Genomic DNA, 20,572 nt, shown 5'->3' on the forward strand with positions numbered 1-20,572 from the left:
GAGCATGCCGTGTGGACGAACTGCATGGGGATTGAATGAGCGTGCTGTGCTGTTGCTGTTGCTGCGTGCAACAATCCTTCGAGTGATGTAATCTCTCTGATCGGGAATCCTCCCAAATCTACGGGAGTGCGTGCTTTGTCTACGAGGCATTCGGGCTTCCTTAAGCAGCAACAGCAGCAGCAGCAGCAGCATGACAACGAAGAGCCGGCCAGCTCTTGATCCTTAGGGGTCCTCTCCACCAGATCAGACGCATGAATCACAATGCTTTAGTTTTCCAGCTCTGCTGCTTGCATGGAAAGCATGCCAGATGGCTCGATGGGTTCCCAGTCGAACCCTGGAAGTTTCCAAGAATTGAGACTTACATAAAAAAATCAATGGGTCTTCCCTCAATTCAATGCCATGCACTGCCTCGTTCAGGCTACCCGACTGTAGGATAGAAAAAGTAGGTTCGGGTTGATAGAATGTAGGTAGCATTAATAAGATTCACAGCAGAAAGCCACCATCGCTCTCAAGCTTCCCCAATCTCATGGCATCTTGCTTTTTAGCCTTTATCTGGGCCATCTTGACTTTCAGATGAAGGCAATAGCTACAACAACAAGACTCGAGTGAATTTCGCCTGTCCGGGTCAAAGAAAAAGGCATACATGCCATTTGTTCCCATTCAATCCACCACCACCACCATCCCTCTCCTCTCCTCTCCTTGGCTGCTACTTACAGTATTTCCCTGGCAGTTAGCTTACTGTAGGCCGTAGAGCCCAGCCCGCCGTGATTGGGCCCGCGAGATCCAAAATCCACGGGTAATCCACCATCGCATCCCACCACCCACCTCAGCACCTTGCACTTGGCCACTGCGAGCAGAGGAGCATTCCATCCAGCGATCAGTCCCAGTGCCAGACACCCAGACAGCCCTGCGAAACGCAACGCAACGCATTACGCTAGGCTAAGTGCGCAAAAAGGGCAGGCGTACCGTACAAGACTGAGCTGCAAGTGGACTGTCTGTAGCAGCCCAGCACAAGCTGTCCCGCTGTCCTGCTGTTCCTTGGGATTATTTTATCCCCCGCTCCCACCCTCCAACCCCCGTTCGGAGAGCCCTGCACCTTACCTTCAAAGGACGAACCCAAACCTACGCAGCCCAGCCAGAGCCCATTCTACCAGTAAACTTGTTACCAAACTGGGCACACCAACAACACCAAACAATTATTCCCGCCTTCCCACGACACTCTCTTGCTGCGACTCCGTACCCGCCAACATGAACCCCCACCAGAAGAACAAGATTGACATCAAGGTAAGCTCGTCCAATTCCTCGTTTCACCCGCTGCGTGCCATCAGCCCACCCCACCTCATCCGCCCGCTACCCATCTCAACCTGCGCCCAACGCCCAGCATGGCAGCACAGCAGAACAAAGGGAGTTTGGAGTCAGCAAACCAGTAGTATTTGTACTCTACTGCTCGCATAAAAGGCTACTCACTCGAAAATCCCCATTCATTCTCTGTTTGCGTCGCATCCAAGAGAGAGAAAGAAAGAGGGAATCCCGTAACTGACATGGTGTTGCACGCCCTACCGCAGTCGCTCTCGCCCGACGAGCAGCGCCTCTTCCGCCTCTACGGCAAGCTGCCCTCCAAGTCGGACCACTTCGCCAAGCACCTCAAGGACCGCAAGTACTTCGACTCGGGCGACTACGCCATGTCCAAGGCCGGCAAGGGCGACAGCGTCGACACGGGCTCCGTGGGCACCCAGCACCCCACCCCCGAGAACGTCCCCCACCTCAGCTCCCCCAATGGCACCAACCCCGGCCACGCCCAGCACCACGGCAGCATCTCGGGCGCCTCGCCCGGCAGTATGGGTAGCGCTGGCGGCATTACGGGCCACCCCGGCAACAGCTCCTCCCCCATCAAGGAGAGCAGCTTCCTGAACCGCGAGACGAGCGCCGACGACGCCGAGGAGAAGGAGAACGCTGCTGCGGCTGCCCCCCGCTACTGAAGACGGTGCCGAGCCCCAGGGTATCCCCATTCGGAAATAGAAAGATATAGGGACAGGCACCAATTCGGCCTCTCCTCGTCTAGAAGAAGAGAAGAGACCCAAGACACAGAAATAAAGAAAACGCGCCGAGAAAAGGCGGTACCTCCCCCTAGCACGTCGGGTCTTCACGCGCGGCGTTTGAAGACAGGCACCTATAAGATCTCGGCAAATTTAAAACAATAGCGCTCAAAAGTCCGTGTACTTTCAGAGAGAGAGAGAGAGAGAGAAATGGGTAGTCTATGCCGAAACTATGGGGGGACATCTATATATCTATCCCACGGAAAGATATCCTCATATCACGCCTCCCAATATGGCCCCTGGGCCACAAACGCTCACTTCTGGAGTTGAATTGCTATTCTGGTAGGAATGGTGTACAGTGATCCCACAAAGGAGGGTTTTCTCTCTCTCAAAGGGTCACTGAGGATCCGTCATAAGGAGGTTTTGGCGGTGAGGCGGGGGAAACTGTTGTATGTTCCGTTTCACAAAGGCTACGAGGGAACAAGTTTCATGGCGTTTTCCGGGTTGAATGCTTCGTTTTTTTGGTTTCCTTTACTCTGATATCATGGCACGAGAATTACGGTGTTCCGTCGTCGTTGCCCGCCGCTGCTGACGCTGAGTGCGGTCATCTTCCTGTTTCGATATACCGTTGCGCACCAGCCAGACAGCTATCGAGTTTTACTACTTTTGCGTTCGTCGTACATGTTGCTAGTGGTACAAATGCCATTGATAAGCCACACGATATTTCAGTCGCACTGTTCGCGTCTCGAACTTTTGCAAGGCTATGGCCAACCCTATTGTCATGGGAACGTAGTTGATCATGTGGCGATGGTTCGCAGCTCAATATTGGCTACCATCGTTTCTATTCATGTCTTTTATTTTTTGTCTATGCCGTGAATCATGACCTAACGTGCAATCGCCATTTTCTTTCATGAAGTGCCATATCCCAAACTTCTCTCCCGATCTCTAGGAGAAGGTCCCTGCTGATGTCCAGCATCACATGGTCAGGGCCTTGATAGCCATAGCCTTGGCACCATCGAAGGTCTTGTTGCCTCCAATGAAGCCAGCAGCGTGGACAAAGACACCGCCGGGAATCTCGGTGATGGCGTCCAGAGCCTCGTCTCTGGCACCCCTCCAGGGCTCGGGCAGAGGCTTTCTGCTCTGGAACGAGTCCTTGGTCTCGGGCACGCACTGAATTCTCCACTTGGCCTCGGGCACCGGCTTCTCGGCATACAGGACGTAGAGGACCTTCTTGTCGACGTTGCCCTCGGCGTCCTCGAGGGTGTAGAGGTGGTCCTTCCAGGGCACGCTCTGGCCCTCGAGGACCATGACGCGGCCCTCGGGGTCGTACTCGAGGCGCTTGTTGTAGGCGGCGCGCACGATCTCGCGGGCGGGCAGCCAGGCCTTGGTGTAGAACTCGAGGTCGCGCGAGAACTCGGTGCCGATGCGCTCGCTGGCCTCGACAAAGCGGGCGTCCTCGGCGGCCTGGGCCTCGGCCGGGTCCGAGGGCACCGGGTCGTTCCAGTTGGGGTTCAGGCGGCCGACCATGGCGCCCAGGGTGAAGGCGCCGGTGGAGAAGCGCTTCTCGAGCCCGGCGGCGGCGATGCCGGCCGGGTCGTAGGCGGAGATGCCGTTGTCGTGGGCGTCGAGGGCCTCGATGAAGGACTCGTAGAGCTTGTTCCACAGCAGGGTGACCTCCTCGCTGTCCTCGGCGTGCTTGTTCTGGAGCTGCTGGGCGACCAGCTGGCGGCCGAAGTGCAGGTAGACGAGCCCGGCGCTGCTCAGCTTGGTGGGGCGGCCGGGGAAGGTGGTGGCAAAGGTGCGCTGGTGGTGGTCGTAGCGGTTCTTGGCGGCGTCGTACTCGCCGCCGACGTCGACGACTGTGTGGCAGGTCTCGAGCAGGCCCGGGTCGCGGGTGCGCACGAGGCCGGCGTCGCGGTAGGCGGGCAGCTGGCGCAGCATGTAGACGGCCAGGGCCTCGTCGGCGTGGAAGTGGCCGTTGTGGGTGCCGATGGTCAGGCCCGACGAGCCGGAGGTCTTGAGACGCTTGGATGCTTGTTCGGCCATTTTGAAGGCGCTGCGGAGCATGTGACGATTTTCGTTTGGGCTTTGTTGTTCTCGGTCGGCTGGACTGGACTGAGATGGATTCTCTGGGAGGTGGGATGGCTAGATCAATTGACCCAGTACCTGTTGATGGTGGGGTTGATTGGGGTTGATGGGATTTCAGGGTACTTGATGGCAAGTACCTCAAGTTTCTTAGTAAAGGACGTTCTTTACTGCTTTTTAGAGAGCTCTAGCGTCGGCGTCGGCTGAACGGCGCCCTCCGCCCGTTTTAGAAGCAAGAAACGCGACACGCTCCAAAAACGCTCTCCCCCGAAACTGGGAGCAGTCAGTACCTAAGCTGGGACGGGACTTTTGCTGGAGCTCCCAGGAAGGCATGCGCCCCGGGTCATGGCCTTTTTAGCAGGATGGAACATGGAAATGATGGACTCATTCTCAGTCAAAGCCGCGCTGCATCCGGGAGCGAAAAGGCTCAAACACCCATCAAATGATTGGTTTTAACCATCGTTTTTATTAACGTGATGGAGCAGAAAAACATAAACTTGTCTTGAAATTTCCTTTCTTTGCATCAACTATCTACAGTGCAAACAGTGCTTTATCCATTCCGCTTCGGTTTATCGTCACAATTGCAACCTTCAGCTTTCCTGGAGCCAGCCAGCCAGCCAGCCAGCCAACCTTGCTTACTTCTGTCGCACCCCAAACAAGTGCAGTGTACAATCCTGACACCAACGCCAACTCCCAATTCCATCATTTCCTTCCCGCGACCACTTCTACCTACTGCCCCCATCGCGAACACCGCGTACTTCACATCCCGTCACCCCTTCGACATGGACGACACCAGCATTAAAGCCGAGCCTGGCTTTCGGGATCGCGATCGCAGCCTCGATGATGATGACAGAGCCGACGCGAAGCCATCCTACAAGTCGTGGAAGAAGAAGTACAGAAAGATGCGCCTGCAATTCGATCAGCGCATGCAGCAGAGCGAGGAGTTGCATCAGTGTGAGCAAAAGGCTCTACAGACTGCCAAGCGTCTGGCTATCGAGAACGAGTGAGCATCGCCAAACCCGTCGTCACTTTTGAATACCTTACTGATTGCCCTCTTACAGCCGTCTGATGGACATGCTGATCAGCATCAACGAATCGCCTCAAATCCCTCCAGAGCGCCGTATAGACTTGAGCATTGAAGACGAGGACGACGAAACCGAAGATGAAGAGGTCGCAGCACAGAAGCCCACCAAGTCCCTGAGGCGGTTGATCGAAGAGGTCCCGCACAACTCATTCGCCACCACAGTAGAGCACTACCCCGAGGTTCTGGAAGATATTGAGCCCAAAGACCCGGAGCTCTACCCGACCTCGTTCCTCAAAGCCGACGATATTGACAACTACATCGCTGAACTCGATGCACGCATCGGTCTCAAGGCCAAGCCGGCGATCCCCCTCCTGCTTCTAGCATCCCGAGTCACAGCGGCGCAGCGGCCAACTTTGCTCTGCGCAACCCCACAAGTGTCTACAACTGGCTCAGGCGGCACGCACCTAAGACGTTCTTGCAGGACCTGGAGAAGGAAAAGGACAAGGATAAGGCCAAGGAGAGGGAGAGAGACCACGACCACAGCGAGAAGGTCGACGGGGCCAGCAGGCGTAAGAGCACTGCCAAGAGCGGCAATAAGCGCCAATCCACCGCCAGTCGTAAGGATCCTGCGGAGAGCATGGACTGGGAGGAAGAGGCAGGGTATGATGCCCCGTCCATGGGCAGCGTGAGAGGCAAACGGAAGAGGGAGGACGACGCAGGCTACCGCCCTAAGGGAGGCGTAAGTCGCCCTACCAAGAAACGCAAGAGCAGAGATCTGGGGTCGAGTACGCCCAGGGTCCGTAAGTCGATCCCATAGTTGGGAAATGTAACGACTGATCGCTACTGGTATCGACGCATGCGATACGAAACGGCACGTTATGGCGCTCCGGGAGGAAACAAGGATGTACGATTATCTCAGGGCACACGGGGTGCGGTGCGGAATGGGCTGGTTTCGCGCTCGCGTCACTTTAATGGGAGAGACGTTGTAATATAGGAAAATAGATGGCTTTTCGGTTGCCCACGACCCTAGATATGGTCTCACAAATTGAACACAAACAATCACTGCGCTGGAAGGGCTTCATGATGTCGAAACCACTTGAGAAATCGGCATCCCCCAGCAGTCGTGGCCGGCCATCAAGATCAACGGGACGCTTCAGCTTTGCACTATAGCTCCAAAAGAGTCAAGCGGCACCTTGTACTTATTCGTTTCGGCTACCCAGGACATCAATCACACTCGATGCCAATCAACGAATTACAGCTGAGGACCGGATGTAGTGGTACAAAAAGCACTAGATAACTCGCCAAGGCGAGCGAGGCGATCTTGCAGTCCAAGTCCGTTGGGTTCTTATATGAATACTTCGGCGAGCGTATAGGCAGGCCTCTTGTGGGCATACTGCATAAATCAGGTATCAGTTTAGGTACATGAAAACGTCATCCCCACCCGCCCGAGCTTTTTCTTATAGTCAAATACCCCCCAATATTAAACTCACCTCTTACATCAGTTGCGCCTTTGGCTTGGAAATACTACTAGACCACTTACTGTTTGGCATTGAAGGTTTCGAGTATCTTCTACTCTCGCCTGTCTTGTTTGTTTCCCCCCTCTCTCTCTCCAAGAATAAATCAAAAAAAAGAAGGAAACACACAACCCCTTCCTCCGCGCAAAAATGCCCGAGCACAAGACCTACATCGTCGAGCACCTCGACCCGGAGCTCGGCCCGTGGTCGGCCCTCGAGTACCGCGCCATTGCGCGCGAGACGGCCGGCTGCGACGGCGTCTTCATGCTCTCGTCGCTGCCCGAGGGGTTCCAGGTCCCCGAGGAGCTCAAGCAGGAGTCGGCCTTCCGCGCCGAGACCCGCGGCGTCGAGGACTTGTACCCCGAGGGCAAGGGCAAGGAGCGGGTCTGCCTGCTGGACCCGGCCGCCGAGGAGGATCTGAACCCGGACGATAAGCGGGATTTCGACGTGTTTCTGTTCGGGGGCATCTTGGGTGAGTTTGCTTGTCCCCCCTTCGTCCCCATCTTGCCGGTTTCTTCTTCTGGCGCTGCCACACGAATAGATAATAGTTGGGGGCGCGCCCGCTTTGGTGGCAGAGTCGTGGCTATTTATGGTCGAGGATACTCGGCGGACGAAACTACCAAGAAAGCTGAATGGGAATGAACAATTGCTGACCTTGATACAGGTGACGACCCACCGCGCGGTACGTCCTGGTTCCATGGTCTTGATCGATGGCTGGCATGGAAGAAGTAATCTTCACTAACATAATGGCCTACGGCCTTCAGATCGTACCTCGGAACTCCGCAAGAAAGGCTTCACAGGCCGTCGCCTGGGACCCGTCCAGATGACCACCGACACCGCGGTCCGAGTGACGCGGATGGTAGTCGAAGAGCAGTGTACGTAATCTCACCGCACCCCTACGCCTTGATGTCCCCCCTCCCCCCTTTTACTATACCAATTATACGGTTATCCATGACATGGCTCGCTCTTGTGGAAACTAACGGAAGAGTAACTCCAGACACCTTGGACATGATTCCCTACCTCGACCACCCCGAGCTCAAGTTCGGCGAGAAGGAGAGCACCGAGATGCCGTTCCGCTACGTCAAGGGTAAAGACGGAAAGCCGATAATGCCTGAGGTGAGTCCGGACTACTCTCTCCTTGATAAGGGACGTCACTAACACTCTGGCCTTGTAGGGCATGGTCGACTTGATCAAGAAGGATGCAGATAAGAGCATCGATGACTTGTTCTAAATATACACTCAGTATGCAAGTAGTGAATAACAGAACACACATCATGAATCAATGTATCGGTAGGGTGGCCGACACAGAAAACTCAAGAGGCTTCATGATTAAAGAATACAGAGCTAGATAATGATATATAACCTGCCAGCCGCAGATATGCAATCCACCGTACCATGCAATTTCTCATTTCCCTCCGAACCCAAGCCATCGACGGGTATCATTTCAAAAACTCCCTCGCTTAATCCCATCATGTGAACGACAAACCTTGAACACCTGCCGAGTCCAACTACCCTGTCCCCCATTCCAGCCGTATTAAACCCTTTCTACCGGCACGTTGTGGCCCCCCCAAATCCAGTGGGAAACACATGCTTGCCTGCTCATGAGATGAACACCTCCTCTCTCCTTCCCCCGTCAATTAGGGCCGCCACCAGGAACGTTTTCTGGCGTGGCCTTTTTCAGGAGGTCCACGTTCCGACGTGGACTGCGCGTCCAGCTGCTGCGTGTTGTCGTCCATGACCTTCTGCGCATGGTTGACGGCCTGCGCGTGGGCCTCGCCGGGCGGCTGCCCCTCGGTCCCGGACTGGACGTCGTCGGCGTCCTCCTGGGCGAAGAGGTCCATGATCCTGCCCTTGCCCGTGGCGCGCTGGTAGATGGCGAAGGTGGTGCCGAACTCGCGGTGGGCGCCGACGTGGATGACGTCGAGCAGGTTGACGGCGAAGTTCTGGCAGTTGTTGCTGATGAGGTTGTAGGCGGGCCGGCGCTCGCGCATGTTGTGGATGACCATCTCGGCGGCCTGGCGCAGGGCCTCGTCGTTGAAGCGCGTCTCGCCGACCTCGAAGGTGTGCCAGGTGCCGTCCGCGCGGTGGGCCGGGTCGACGTACTCGTTGGTGTAGATGACGTCGAGGTGCTCGTCCATCCAGAGCTGGTGGGCGTAGTCGCCGACCAGCACGGCCCAGTGCTGCGTCGGGTCCGGGTACGCCCGGATCTTCTCCGTGATCATCTTGCCCAGCCCCGTCTGCTCGGCGAACCACTTGCCCGCGAGGCCCGCGACCGGGTGCCAGCCGATCTCGACCTTGCGGTGCGGGCCGTGGGCGACGGCCTCCATGGGCGGCACGGCGTTGGGCTTGTGGCCCAGGCCCAGGCCCTTTTCCAGCGCGAGCTTGCCCTTGAGGAAGCCCTTGACGGTGCCCTCTTCGGCTTTATCGTAGCTGGATTTCCTGCATTTTCTCATGTTAGTCCAAAGAACTGGCTGTCGCCTTGTCTGTTTGGATGTTTGGGCGGTGGGGTCGGTTGTCTGCAATGGACTTACAGGAATGCGCCAAACTTGTCACGCTTGCGCTCGCGGTGAGCCTTCTCTTCTTCGGTCTCGTCCACCTGGGTCATTTTGTCCGTAACTTGGTAGTCGACAAGTGAGAATATGAGAGGTATAGATCAACGATAAAGCGCAAGTGGTGAAGTATCAGAATCCGAATGGCGGCTGACCAAGGCCGGGGTAGACAGAGAGAGTACTATTGAGCCTAGGCTTGTTGAAAGGTGGGGTTCTTGGACAATGAACAAGCCGGGACGAAGCAATCTTAAAGTTGACTCTTGGAGCGCCCCCGATGCCAACCAACTTGGCACGGGACGGGATCTAACAAGTCGAGGAGATGTCTAGCAGGAGTGAATACAAAAAAAAAAAAAAAGATCAGGTACGCGCTGCCAGGGCTATGGAATTTGCCCCGGGATCCACGGATACTCGATGCGATGTTGTCGTCGTGGTGGTTGCCAGAAGCCGCGGCGCAGAAGCGAGAGACCCGTTGATTCCTGTCAGGTCAGCTTAACAATTGTTCGTAGTGCGAGTGGCCAGTGGCCAGCATGCCTTATTACTGCCTGGCTGCTGATTGGCAAAATGGTCGGCGGCTGGCCTTGAGGGATGACGCATCGCGCAGATTTTCCAAGGGACACAGCCACCCAGAATGGGCGTGCGGACGCTCCCGTTACAGCGAATCTGCCAAGGCCTGTAGACAGGCCGGGAGGCCGGTAGACGCGTTAGTGAAGGGGAAGCTGCCGCAATTCGGGTAGACGGCACCATGCAATTGAGCACTTACACACCCGAATCTTGGTTAAGCTGGTAGGAAGGACGTGGGCATCGCGTTAGCGCATATCTGCGCCGATCTCAAACCCCATATAAGCATATGCGCTGCGGCCTCATCCCGCAACCGTCACTGAGAGGGGTCGAGGTTAGTCAGCAGCGACCCTAGGAATGCATACCTCCATGAAGCAGCCTCAAATGTATCCAACTTTAGGTACATCATGTTTCGTATTGTTTACTATGTCCAAAACACAAGCGTATATATATCATCTCAGAGCAGCTTATATATCCACAGCAACCGCCCGGTAAGTCAGTCTCTTCATCGACGAGCGCTTGAGGTCTCGTCTCTCCTACCCCTTACCACCAAGCAAGCAGTTGTAGAAGAAGAAGCACATGACCCCGTGCTACAACTCTCCTCTTATATGTCGACACAACCCCAAGTCCTGCTGCTATATTCAAAGCCCCGAGCCCGAGAGCTAGCAAAGTCTCTGGAGCAGGACCAACGGGCACCCGGACCCGTGCTCGGGCTCAACCAAAATCGCGGATGGCACCGGCTCCATCCGCAACAAGGACTTACTTGTTGACGGCGATGACGGATCTTTCCTCCTCCTAAACCACGGCGTCGGCGACCCGATCCTTGAGCGCACCGGCGAAGTCAACTCAGTATGCATCTTCGTCTCCGTAACGACCAAGTGCCCCACCTCCGATATTGGGTAGAGGTGTTTAGTTCTGGGTTATTTTGCTCAACGTGGGTCAGAAACCACAGAGTGGGCGCGGGCGTGAGGTGCAGGAAGGAAGACGATGTGCGCGTTTGGTGGTGTCTCCAGTGGAGAGAAAGGAGTGTTTGCGCTTGATATTCCAGAAATATCGTTCTCTCCTTACCCAGTGCTGAAAGCAAAAAAAAAGTAACCTCTGGCCTCTTTGTCCGCTGCCTATTCTTCTGTAGCCCTAGGGACTGCCCTTAGATACTGTTTGAAATGCTCTTTGGTAGAAAATACCAGCCTCACGTAGTGGGACGTTCTCTTCCATTGCGTATAGCCTGCAGCCACATTTCCCAACCAGATGAAAATGCTCGCCATCATCCCTGAACGGCATATAAACCTTCCTGAAGTAACCAAACCCACGTGAGGATGTTTAAGTGGAAGCTCTTTCTTTCGAACAGATGCAGGCCGGTACAATGCGTCTGACAACACATTGTGGCTGCTCTACTCACATCAGAGCAAGCGGCCAACAAGATACTATGTGCATACATACTGCCAATCGAATGTCTGAACTTGAATGGGAAGAGTTGCGTTCCACTTAAGGGAGAATGCGAGACCTCTACCTTAATGTGGAAGGTAGATGCTGGAATTCTGCATATAGAAATCCATCAGGTAATAATATGCGGGTCTGAGCTCCTTGATATCGCTGTACTCCTTGGTCGGATTGTCAGAGCAGGCCCTCAGGTCCATCAACCGAGCCGTGACGCTGAGGTTGCCCGAGTGTATCTCCACCGACGTCTCCTCGACCACTTTATTCAAGATGATCATCTCCACCATCGAACGATCAAGCGCTGGCGGGCTCTCTGCTATATCGCTACCCTGCCAGTGACTGCCCATATCGCTTACTGCCGTCGTATCGACCGACGAGGCACTGGCGGAAGGGCTAGGACTGTTCGGCGTCGGACGAGTGTTGGTCCACCCCTGAAGAAAGTCCTCCATGGGGGACCTTGGGAAGCTGACCATGGCTGCCAGTCCACTGCTGGGTTGGTCATTCAGAGGTACCGGCGGGATCAGAAGCGTGTCTGACTTGCCCTTCAGGCGATCAAAGGCCTTCTGGACCATGGCGGGCGGAGCCTCGATAGTAGGCATGGCTTTGTTAGGAAATGCCATTTTGAAACCATAGGAGAAGCTGCGCATGATGTCGAGCACCATCTTTCTGTCCCGGAAGCTTCCGGCCATCCTATCCATGAAATACCTCAGGATGACCGTCTCGAAATTCTCGAGGACCCCGTCCGAGCCGGACTGTCGCAACGTAGCAAAGAGATGATGGAACTGGTGCTGTTTGATGTTGGCGAGATTTTCAATGTATCGCATGAATCTGGTCGCCAATTCAGGGTCAAGCCGGGCGAGATCATACGCGCCGTAGAAAGCGGCGAGAATAAGCCAGGGGTTGGGTCCGAGCATGTCTTTGAATATTTCGAAGCACTGGTTGAGTACCGCGAAGCCCAGCTTGGTCCGTCCGTGGCCCATCCCAAGCTGTCCCTCGTATAGGAAACTTCGGGCTATTCCAACGAGAGTGATCCAGTGGTAAGCTTTCCCTGCGGCCATGTTATAGGTCGGTCCTAAAGCGCCCGATCTTGAGTCCATGGCTGCGATATAATCCCCAATCAAGTGCACTAAAGTATATGAGAGTCAGTAAGCGGCACGACGAACCACCCAGAAGATGACATACTGGTCTGCTCGGCATGCTTCAAGTTACCTGGCGACTCGAATCGCTGTGGGCTGCCCATGTCATATATGAAATGGATTGGTTGGGCATTGGGACACCCGGACCCAGACCCGGACCCGGATCGAAGATATCTGTTCATACGCCTGTCCAGGTTGCGATCAACCACGGTAGAGCCGTTCGGGCTACGTGCTGTGGGGGTTAAGTTCGCTGGACGGGTGCGCATGAAGTCTTCAACAAATTGGGAGCTGAGATTCTTCCGTAGGCCCCATTTCCGGAAGTGGTCCTATAGCATTGGGTTAGCGATGAGAGTGCAGAGATATAATGAGGCCGTCAGTGGTAATGCGCCGCTATGCGCCCGAAAACGAGAACACAGGGCTCCCCTGAATGTGTCGAGTATATCCAGAGTGGATTCGAAAAAAAAGAGAAAAAGAAGAAGAAAAGAAAACAAAACAAAGAAAGAAGAAGGACACGGGTGATTGCTTTTAGACTCACCTTGTACATTTTCGGACTGCGCAAAGTCAGCAAGCATACTCTGTGACGATGACGGCGACACTTCACGGAAGAGAGGAAAGTAAGACTGAAGCTGATTGACGGAGCTTACGTGGCGTGGAATTTGAAATCCTCCCGCATAATCTCTTCAACCTCTTTCAGAGGGAGGTCCTCAACTATATAGAGCTGGGTGATGATGCCTTGGTGTGCACTCCAGTCAAAGGGTCGAGCCCACGATTGCGGCTGAGAATGCGACATGGCCATGGATGGACGGCTTGTTTTCTTCACCTTCTTCTTGTTGCTGTTTGCGTCGTCCCTGGGACGTGGAGGCGCCTTCCGAACAGGAAGGGTTTTGTGACTTACTCTCATTGCGTGGAGAAAGGACTGAGAATCTGTCAAGAGGGAGGAGGAGCATCTGCGTTGGGCGATGAGCGACAACCAAAGGCAGCGATCACGAAAGAAAAGATGGACGACGACGACGATGATGATGATGATGATGAAGATAACGACGATGGCCAGATCGCTGGGTCAATCGTGATTGAGTGTACTATAATCTGACATACATCGGCTGGTACGAATAACCCGTCGCAGGGCTGCATTCCATGTCGACCGATTCATCTGACCCAGCTCAGCAGCGCGGCCGATTGTTTTTCCACACGCAAGCCAGGGGGATATATATAACAGTAGGGATCGCAAGTGGAAGGCTTTCCAGTCCATTCCATACCGAGGCCGATAGGGAAATCGAGGTGCATATCGCAGGTGCGATGTAACCAACGGTGCGACGTGAGGGAGTCGGTCATGCCCGTACGTGCCCTCATCGTGGGCTCATCAAGCGCCGAAGCACAAATTGAACAGCCAATCGAACATCCAGCCAAGAATCGAGGGCAGTAAGACACTCTCAGCGGCTCGTTTTGTTGGTGTTGGTGGTGTTGCACCTGCATTAGGTACCGCACCCCTTCAGCCCGGTCACCAAAAAGTGCCTGGAGCCTACCTGGCTGACCCCCGTAAGTGGACCCTACACGGATCTGGGCGACTGTGAATCCCCCCCCACCTTCCTCCGGCTGTGCCACATCTTTCACGGCAACTAAGTAGAATGGAGCAACAGTTGTTTTGGACAGATGCATATGCTGCCATAATGGTTCTCCAAGCAATATGTATATACCTGAATGTGGTGTGGCCTTTATGTACAAATCTCTAGTGTAGAGGCCTAGCCACTGTCCGGGATCTAGGGAAACGCAAGCAAATGCTGTTTTGGGAAGCAAATTCCTCGGCCCTACCCAATGCAAGGAAGCTTGAATCCGCCACACCCTCGAGCATTCCGACGGAAGTGAGGTCGGGCGGCATCACCACTAGCTTCCGGGATTCGCCAGCCGTATCGCTATGCCCATAGCTCGTGCAGTCACCAGGCTCCGTCCCGATGCAAGCTATGCATCTAACACCCGACCCTTTACAGCTTCTCCTTGAGCAGGTTCTTCATTCTCTTCTCGACGGCATTGAGGTACTCGGTGGTGGTAACGTAGTCCTCGCGGGCCGTCTTGCCCATAGCCTATGACACCAAATTATTAGCAACTGCTCTCGCAAGATCTCTTCATAGTAGGAGGAAAGGCTTACCAAAGCCAAATCCTTGGTCATAATCTTGTCCTGGTCAACCGTGTCAATGCAAGCCTGCTCCAGGCTTTCGGCAAAGGCCACGAGCTCAGGGGAGTCATCGAGCTTGCCACGCTGGATCAGTCCCCGGGTCCATGCGAAGATAGAAGCGATAGGGTTGGTCGAAGTCTCGCGGCCCTTCTGGTGCTCGCGGAAGTGGCGAGTCACAGTGCCGTGGGCGGCCTCCGACTCGAATGTCTTGCCGTCAGGGGTAATAAGCACAGAGGTCATGAGACCCAGCGAGCCGAAACCCTGAGCGACGATATCGGACTGCACATCACCGTCGTAGTCTATGATAAACCCGTTAGCTATATCCCAAGAGCGTCACTGGCGCAAATTTTGCAATGACTTACTCTTGAGCGCCATGATGTAGCCACCCGAGCTTTTGATCATCTGAGCAACCATGTCATCGATCAGGCGGTGCTCGTACCAGATGTTCTTGGCCTCAAACTCCTTTTGGTACTGGGCAGCGTAGATCTCCTGGAAGATGTCCTTGAACCGACCATCGTACTTCTTGAGAATGGTGTTCTTGGTGCTCATGTACAGGGGCAAGCTCTTGTCGAGCGCCAACTTGAAGCTGGCGTGAGCGAACCCGCGGATGCTCTCGTCTGTGTTGTACTGCGTCTGTGCGACGCCGCCGCCGTCCTTGAACTGGAAGACCTCGATCTCCTGGGGTTCGCCTCCCTCAGGGGTGTAGACCATGGAGAGCTTGCCGGGGCCGGGGATGACCCGGTCCTTAGCCCGGTACTGGTCGCCGAACGCATGTCGTCCGATAATGATGGGCTTCTTCCAGCTGGGAACTAAGCGGGGGATGCTCGGGATGACGATAGGCTCGCGGAAGACAGTACCACCTAGGGCGTTTCGAATGGTTCCATTGGGCGACAGCCACACTGCAAGGAATTAGTATCGGATCTGTAGTTGCAATAGAGGTAGAGATTGGGGTATTATGCAGATCGGTAGCCTGCGCAACAGGACAGTTGCATGCGAATGCACTGCGACAGCATTGTATCTGCAGACTGCAGGTGCGGGGTGATGCGCGCAACTAGGACAACGGGGGATGCAGAGAGTTCGAGGGTGCATGCATAGGGCTCCTTACTCTGCTTCAATTTGAACTCCTCCACGCGCGCCTCATCGGGAGTGATAGTGGCGCACTTGACTCCGACAGAGTACTTCTTGATGGCTTCAGCAGCGTCCAGAGTGACCTGGTCGTTGGTCTCGTCACGGTAGGGCAGACCCAGATCGTAGTACTTCAGGTCGATGTCCAAATACGGGTGGATGAACTTGTCCTTGATGTCTTGCCAGATGACGCGGGTCATCTCATCGCCGTCGAGCTCCACGACGGGGTTCTTGACCTTGATCTTCTGGGCCGCCATGTTGTTTCGGGTGTAGTGAAAGAAGGCGACAGGGATAGCAGCAGCAGGTCGTGATGCCGAGTTCAGCGTTGTCTTGAACAGTGCTGGCCTTGCGGTTCTGGAGAAGGCGGCAGGGCGGATAGATCGAACAGCGCCGGCGTAGAAGGCACTCATGGTGGCGGTTTCGGGTGTCGCGCAACTACGGCAAGAACGAATTTATAGTCGCGCGCGGTTTCCAGCTCTGACCTGCTGACACTACACTGAACCGAGGATGTGAAGTCGAGAGCTCGTGTGGGTCTATATGCGGGTGGTTCTGTGCTCGGGAGTTGACCGAGGGACCCGGAGGAGAACGCGGCGACCGAGAGCGTCGGGCTGGCGGTGGAAAATGAAAAGCCGACGAAGGGTGCTTGCTATCTATATTGGAGACAGCTATATGAGCGACGCTGGCGCAGTGCGATTCAGATTCCGCAGCGCAATTGAAGCTGGTGGTGACACAAAAATGCTTTGCTTTGCGAACAGCTCGTGCAGTGCAGGTGGGATGTTGATAAGGTGACTTTACGGATATGCAGCAGGCCAATTGCTGCTCACTTCTCACTTACCTGCTTATGTATACGTGACTTTTGAGGTCGCTTAGGAATGGGTGGTATTAATGATATTCCGCAATGATGCTGAGGAGCGAGGGGGAGAGAAATGCGACGCAAGGTGCAGTGATGCGATCGATATATGCAATGCTTGTCCGTCCATGCAACCCACCACCACCTTCAAATCTTGAATCGAGCTCTGACTGACAGACGGCAGGCTCAGTCGGAGTCAGGACCGGAACGAGTTTCGCGCCAGCCATCGTGTGATGCCCTGCCGTTGCTTCACAGGCAAAAGTCTGCTGGGCTAAAAAGAGGGGCGCGGCATCATCGCAGTCCCTGTAGCGAGGGCTTGAATCCCCCACATTTTGCCGATTCGCGGAGATGTTTGGTGGGCCTGTCGCAATAGGGCGGTTTGCCTAATGGAGCAGAACGATCGTCAGTGGCCTACCGAAGAGGCAAAAGGGGCCATCGGGCGAACGGCAGTCAGACCAGACATGACAGCATTGACCATACAGTATCAACTTTTGGATATTTCTCAGTGGATAATTTGATACCTTCGATGGCAATTGATGATGGGCGTTGGGTATTACGTTCTGCGATTAAACTTTGACCAGTGCCTGTCAAATGCACGTCAGTGCCATGTTTGCTTCTTGTTGACTAGGTTAGAAACAAATGAACAACAACCTTAATGAGCAGCTGAGGAGCTGCGTCTCTGTCGATCTCAGCGGCTCAAGAAAGCTAGCTATGTGAGGGTAGGTACATCTTCCGTCGCTCCCACCTCCTCCGGGACCGACAGCTGCAGGTCGTGCAAGATGATGCTCTGGTAAAAGCACATAGATAAGTAAAGTAGGCATGAAGTGATGGACTGTGGTATTGGATACATCATAATAAGTACATGTAGGTAATCTTTAACTTTGTTGGTATTGACTGACGGCTTAATACCCTCAGTGTTCTAGGCTGAGAGAATCGACATTGACGGTATCTCTCTCTCTCTCTATCATCTAGTAAACGTTGAAATCAGTCAGCCTGAGTGTCTGCACTCGGCTGGGCGGTATGAGCCCTGCTTGGCCTCACAGCTGCATACTGCATACTGCATGCATGCTTGCCTGCCTCCCCTCACCTCTCCTCAGCCTTCGTCTCCAAGAATCTCATGACGCAATGCCCACCCAATGAGGTCGAAACGATTTGATGAGTGATCATCCCGCAAAGAGTCTTTCGCGTGAATCATGAACAAGCCTCCCCTCCCTCCCCTCCACGTCTTCCTTGTCGTCGCAGTGCATGCCGGCGGCGCAGGTGAGGCCGTCTGGTGCGCCTAGGCTGAACCGCGCGCCATGCGCCCTGCAGCTCTAACGTAGCAGCCTCCTCTTCCCCCTCCTCCCCAAGCCTGCTTTCTACACATGCAAGCCCAAAGCACTGCGCCACACCACCCTTCTGCGCCGAGACGCCAAAAAGAAAACCTGGAAATCATCGAATCACAACGCGCTTTGCTGACTCCCCAAGGACTCCGTCCCGGTAGTAGCACAATCTGGAAGGGAGAAAGGGAAAAGGAAAGAAAAATAGGGAAGTAACGACGCTCAGCCTGGTCAGCGAAGGTGACTAGTCGGTTTCGTGGGGTTTTTTGGGGGTGGTGGTTTGTAATTGGAGAAGATCAAAAACATACTTTATCCATCCAACGCCTGAGGAAATGCGGCCATTTTGCAAACATCAATGTCATACAGGTAAATCAATCTTAACTTCATGGCATCAAAACAGTAGTCAGACACTGACAGGATGACGGAAATGGCTCGTCTTCCGTCCTGTAAAGCCAAACTTGTGGACGGGGGCTATGGGCATGCGGGTTGGTAAATCGGTGTGGTCGAAAAGGGGTAAAATCCACTCCAAGGAATCATGGTCAGCTTTGCAGGCGAAACAGATCACCCATACCAGTTTGGATTCCAGAGACTGCATCGGGTTGTTCTGAAACCCCTCAACGAGCTCGCAGCTTCTGCCGTTTCTTGTCACAAGAGGTGCTGCAGTTTGGACAGGTCCAGCCCGACTCTTTGATCTGGTTGCGGTGGAGGCACTTGGTGCATCGGAACCATTTGGTCGAGACTTTTCGGTTCTGGTACCATTCATCGTCCTCTTTGCCGTTCTTGCGGACCAGGTCCTCCTTGTGGTACTCGCGCAAGTGATCGCGGCAGTGGTCCATCCGGTGGAAGGGCTCCGTGTGCCTCGAGCACTTCGAGTAGTCGCAGTAGTAGCTGACCTTCTGGTGGGGCGGGAGGTGAACATGCTCCCAGTGCCGGTCCAGGTCGGCCTTACGCTTGAAGGGCTTCGATTCACACCCGGGATAGAGGCAGGTGTGTCCTTCGGGCTGACCTGCCGATGCAGGCTCTATGCGAGGGCTGTTTTGTGCAAGAGCCAGTCAGCACATGCACCAGTTCGGATGTCAGTAGTAGAGCACATACATCATGCCTTCCGGAGGGCTCGTTGGAGGCAATGAGGTTGTGGGAGAAGCAATATAGTTTTGCTGGACAGGCTCGGGCGGTGTGAAGTCATAGTATAACGAGCTATCATCCGGCACAAAGGCCGCCTGACCATACCACCCATCATCCTCGCTCTTAAGTCCTCCTGGCGGATAGGAATGGCTATATCCGTTATATCCCGCATTGACGTCGTGGTAGGAGATTTGCTCTGGCAAAGGATTCGCATGTACTTCAGGATACTGGTTACTGCCAGAAGAAGATGTAGAGTGGTATGATTTGTTAGAATCGCCACGGCGCATAAGAGGCGGCGGGGCGGTAGGTGAATAGCTTGCCGCGTCACCTGGTTGGTGACCTGGATGGTAGTTGTAAGGTGATGGTTGGTGCTGGTAGTAGAAGTCGTTGTTGTCCATGTTGTTGTCTCTGGTGTCCCGGCTGTAACAGGAAGGATGAAGCTGTCGTCACGCTTCTACCGGTTCTGTTTTTGGCCCGGCAAGAGGAAGAAGCAATTAGGTTAACGCACACAGACAGAAGCTAAAGGCGAGGCTCGATCTGGCTGATATAACAGTCGGGCCTTGGGGCTACGTCGGGTGAACCATTCGATATTCCAGACAAACTTGGGTGAACGGGTGGGGAGCATTTGATATCCTTCAACTTGGCGGGTATGTGCCTCAGGGATACTATGGACCACAGGCGTGTGGTGGGGGAGAGTTTGTGCTGTGGGATGGCATGGAAGATTGTTTGATACAAAGATGAGACGAGGTTCAAGGGACGAACATAGGGGCATATGTATCTGGGTGTAACAAGATATATCTTCTCTAGCTCGAGCTCTTGAGGCCAATAGAGGAAGTGCACTTTTCACTTGGTGAGGCTTGCACAGAACGAGGCAATCATGGTGTTGTATGATGGCGCTCTATGCTATATCACCGCATCCAAATGACTCCAATGCCAGGTTGACATGCACGTAACCGAACTGATGGAGGCAGGCTCGCCCGGAAACATGTTGTAGGTCTCATACTGGCCAGTTTGGGATAGAAGAAGGTGCATGGGATCAATGGGAACTCGGTACGGCAGTCAGATGCAGTTGAAAGCGGGATGGGGAAGCTAAGGGTGGCTTGCCGTCCAATCGCGGGAGGACGCGGTCCATGAAGCAGAAAAGAAAGCAATAGACCAAAGCCCTAGAACTGCTCTCCGATACGTAACATGGGCATATATTTTGTCTAGTGCCGCTACTCCGGCATGCCGGTAGCATGGCTTGGGTTCGGTGTGTCGACGTTGGCCTATCGGGGAAGCTAGGCAACGGGGCTATGCCGTGCTGAACACATATGATGGCTTGCCGGCCAATATGCCCAAGGCTCTTCTCACGCTGCCACGGTCTGCCTAGTAAGCAACCCCCTCCCCCCACTTCCAAGGAAACGTAGGGCTTCTATCTTTCCAGAACCTGGGGCTTGCGGCGTGCGTCGTGTGTCGTCAAAAGGTGTTGGTGGAAAGGGGGGCTGGTGTCCCACCCCATACCGGTGTACCCATTTGGGTAGTTAGAGCTACCTGTCAACCTGCATACATACACTGCCGTCGTCAGTCGTGTCGGGCACAAGGCCATCGGGTCCGTAGGGAACATGGATGGGTGATCTGCACGCCGAATGAATACCCTGCCCTGTG

The 20,572-nt window shown here is 54.5% G+C and overlaps 9 protein-coding genes across 9 annotated transcripts; 4 read left to right on the top strand and 5 right to left on the bottom strand.

Annotated features, from left to right (window-relative positions):
• Nucleotides 1–1,248: 1,248 nt before the first annotated feature.
• On the top strand, nucleotides 1,249–1,979 carry PG986_012109 (uncharacterized protein; the record flags this gene model as incomplete). The annotated part of the gene is made up of 2 exons (XM_066848331.1): nucleotides 1,249–1,284; nucleotides 1,566–1,979. 2 exons carry the CDS (start codon nucleotides 1,249–1,251, stop codon nucleotides 1,977–1,979), a joined length of 450 nt encoding a protein of 149 aa, XP_066695027.1.
• Nucleotides 1,980–3,011: 1,032 nt separating this feature from the next.
• Nucleotides 3,012–4,082, bottom strand: PG986_012110 (metal-dependent protein hydrolase; the record flags this gene model as incomplete). The annotated part of the gene is made up of 1 exon (XM_066848332.1): nucleotides 3,012–4,082. The coding sequence occupies one exon, from the start codon at nucleotides 4,080–4,082 to the stop codon at nucleotides 3,012–3,014; it is 1,071 nt and encodes a 356-aa protein (XP_066695028.1).
• Nucleotides 4,083–4,903: 821 nt separating this feature from the next.
• PG986_012111 (uncharacterized protein) lies at nucleotides 4,904–5,962 on the top strand (the record flags this gene model as incomplete). The annotated part of the gene is made up of 3 exons (XM_066848333.1): nucleotides 4,904–5,124; nucleotides 5,183–5,579; nucleotides 5,627–5,962. The coding sequence occupies 3 exons, from the start codon at nucleotides 4,904–4,906 to the stop codon at nucleotides 5,960–5,962; spliced, it is 954 nt and encodes a 317-aa protein (XP_066695029.1).
• An 847-nt stretch (nucleotides 5,963–6,809) lies between these two features.
• Nucleotides 6,810–7,890, top strand: PG986_012112 (Protein arginine N-methyltransferase SFM1; the record flags this gene model as incomplete). The annotated part of the gene is made up of 5 exons (XM_066848334.1): nucleotides 6,810–7,131; nucleotides 7,324–7,341; nucleotides 7,424–7,534; nucleotides 7,657–7,775; nucleotides 7,834–7,890. The coding sequence occupies 5 exons, from the start codon at nucleotides 6,810–6,812 to the stop codon at nucleotides 7,888–7,890; spliced, it is 627 nt and encodes a 208-aa protein (XP_066695030.1).
• A 406-nt stretch (nucleotides 7,891–8,296) lies between these two features.
• Nucleotides 8,297–9,264, bottom strand: PG986_012113 (uncharacterized protein; the record flags this gene model as incomplete). The annotated part of the gene is made up of 2 exons (XM_066848335.1): nucleotides 8,297–9,098; nucleotides 9,191–9,264. The coding sequence occupies 2 exons, from the start codon at nucleotides 9,262–9,264 to the stop codon at nucleotides 8,297–8,299; spliced, it is 876 nt and encodes a 291-aa protein (XP_066695031.1).
• Nucleotides 9,265–10,192: 928 nt separating this feature from the next.
• PG986_012114 (uncharacterized protein) lies at nucleotides 10,193–10,669 on the top strand (the record flags this gene model as incomplete). Its single annotated transcript, XM_066848336.1, has 2 exons — nucleotides 10,193–10,209; nucleotides 10,450–10,669. The coding sequence occupies 2 exons, from the start codon at nucleotides 10,193–10,195 to the stop codon at nucleotides 10,667–10,669; spliced, it is 237 nt and encodes a 78-aa protein (XP_066695032.1).
• A 608-nt stretch (nucleotides 10,670–11,277) lies between these two features.
• On the bottom strand, nucleotides 11,278–13,240 carry PG986_012115 (uncharacterized protein; the record flags this gene model as incomplete). Its single annotated transcript, XM_066848337.1, has 4 exons — nucleotides 11,278–12,329; nucleotides 12,386–12,665; nucleotides 12,875–12,890; nucleotides 12,984–13,240. The coding sequence occupies 4 exons, from the start codon at nucleotides 13,238–13,240 to the stop codon at nucleotides 11,278–11,280; spliced, it is 1,605 nt and encodes a 534-aa protein (XP_066695033.1).
• Nucleotides 13,241–14,318: 1,078 nt separating this feature from the next.
• On the bottom strand, nucleotides 14,319–16,044 carry PG986_012116 (isocitrate dehydrogenase; the record flags this gene model as incomplete). Its single annotated transcript, XM_066848338.1, has 4 exons — nucleotides 14,319–14,417; nucleotides 14,483–14,826; nucleotides 14,872–15,408; nucleotides 15,615–16,044. 4 exons carry the CDS (start codon nucleotides 16,042–16,044, stop codon nucleotides 14,319–14,321), a joined length of 1,410 nt encoding a protein of 469 aa, XP_066695034.1.
• Nucleotides 16,045–18,417: 2,373 nt separating this feature from the next.
• PG986_012117 (uncharacterized protein) lies at nucleotides 18,418–19,326 on the bottom strand (the record flags this gene model as incomplete). The annotated part of the gene is made up of 2 exons (XM_066848339.1): nucleotides 18,418–18,835; nucleotides 18,899–19,326. The coding sequence occupies 2 exons, from the start codon at nucleotides 19,324–19,326 to the stop codon at nucleotides 18,418–18,420; spliced, it is 846 nt and encodes a 281-aa protein (XP_066695035.1).
• Between the last annotated feature and the right edge of the window lie 1,246 nt (nucleotides 19,327–20,572).

Source organism: Apiospora aurea (assembly GCF_038362705.1).
Source record: "Apiospora aurea strain CBS 24483 chromosome Unknown utg000008l_segment0_segment0, whole genome shotgun sequence".
NCBI lineage: Eukaryota > Fungi > Ascomycota > Sordariomycetes > Amphisphaeriales > Apiosporaceae > Apiospora > Apiospora aurea.